General features: G+C 67.4%; 1 protein-coding gene across 1 annotated transcript in view; it reads right to left on the reverse strand.

The window, feature by feature from the left end:
- The window catches only part of LOC102898805 (zinc finger X-linked protein ZXDB-like), a 5827-nt gene that overhangs the window by 2481 nt on the left and 2225 nt on the right, over positions 1 to 1121 (reverse strand). Inside the window, exon 3 of the mRNA XM_015597704.1 lies at positions 5 to 1117. Within this exon, the coding sequence (XP_015453190.1) occupies positions 5 to 1117 (1113 nt within the window). The remainder of the gene's footprint in view (positions 1 to 4; positions 1118 to 1121) is intronic.

Consider the following 1121-nt stretch of genomic DNA (forward strand, 5'->3'; position numbering starts at 1 on the left):
TCCCGGAGTTCACCAAGGCCGTGTCCAGCACCGCCGCCGAGCCGGCGCCCGGCGCGTCGGAGAAGAGCGACACCAGCTCGGCGTCGCTCAGGTCGCCCTGGCCCTGGCTGGTCAGCTCGCTGCTGGGTGTGAGGGAGTTGGCGGCTTCCAGCTGCGCCAGCAGGTCCTGGCCCAGGTGGTGCCTCTTGGCCATGTGGGTCTTCATGCTGTGCTTGGACGTGAAGAGCTTGTTGCACGCGGGCACCGGGCAGCGGCTCTTCCACGTGTCCACGTCCTGCAGGTGCTTCTTGGAGTGGATGTAGAGGCTGCTGCGCGCCGAGAAGCGGGCGCGGCAGCCTTCCACGGGGCACACGAAGGGCTTGGTGCCCAGGTGCGTGATGCTGTGGCCCTTGAGGTGCTCGGCCCTCGTGAACGACTTGCCGCAGCCCTCCACGGGGCACGTGAACCGCCGGTCGTCGTCGTGCTTCCTCTTGTGCCTCAGGAGTTTGGACATGCTGGTGAAGTTCCAGCCGCAGCCGTCGAAGTCGCACAGGAAGGGCCGCTCGCCCGTGTGGCTGCGCAGGTGGATCTTGAGGCGGCAAGCCTTGTCGTACTGCTTGCTGCAGCCGGGGAAGGAGCAGGAGAAGAGCTCCTGCTCGCGGAAGTGCGCGCGGTTGTGGGAGAAGAGGGCGCTGACGGTGATGAACGTCTTCTTGCAGCCGGAGAAGGCGCACTGGTAGGGCCGCTCGGGCTCGAAGTGGCTGCGCTGGTGGGCGCTGAGCTTGGCCTGCGTGGCGAAGCTCTCCTCGCACACCTCGCACTTGAACGAGTTCTCCTGCTCGTGGCCCTTCATGTGCGCCTTGAGGTTGTACACGGTGGTGAAGCTCTTGCCGCAGCCCTCGGCCGGGCAGCCGAACGGCCGCAGCTTGTCGTGCGACTGCAGGTGCCTCTTGAGCTTGTACGACGTGGTGAAGGTCCAGCCGCAGCCGCCCAGGGGGCACTTGAAGGGCCGCTGGCCCTGGCTGCTGCTGTGCGTCAGCAGGTGCACCTTCAGCTGGTGCTTCTTGGCGAAGGTCTGGCCGCACTGCGCCTCGGGGCACAGGTAGAGCACCACGCCCGGGCCCGGGCCCAGCGGCCCGCGG

The sequence above is a fragment of the Pteropus alecto genome, unplaced genomic scaffold (assembly GCF_000325575.1).
Source record: "Pteropus alecto unplaced genomic scaffold, ASM32557v1 scaffold821, whole genome shotgun sequence".
Lineage (NCBI taxonomy): Eukaryota > Metazoa > Chordata > Mammalia > Chiroptera > Pteropodidae > Pteropus > Pteropus alecto.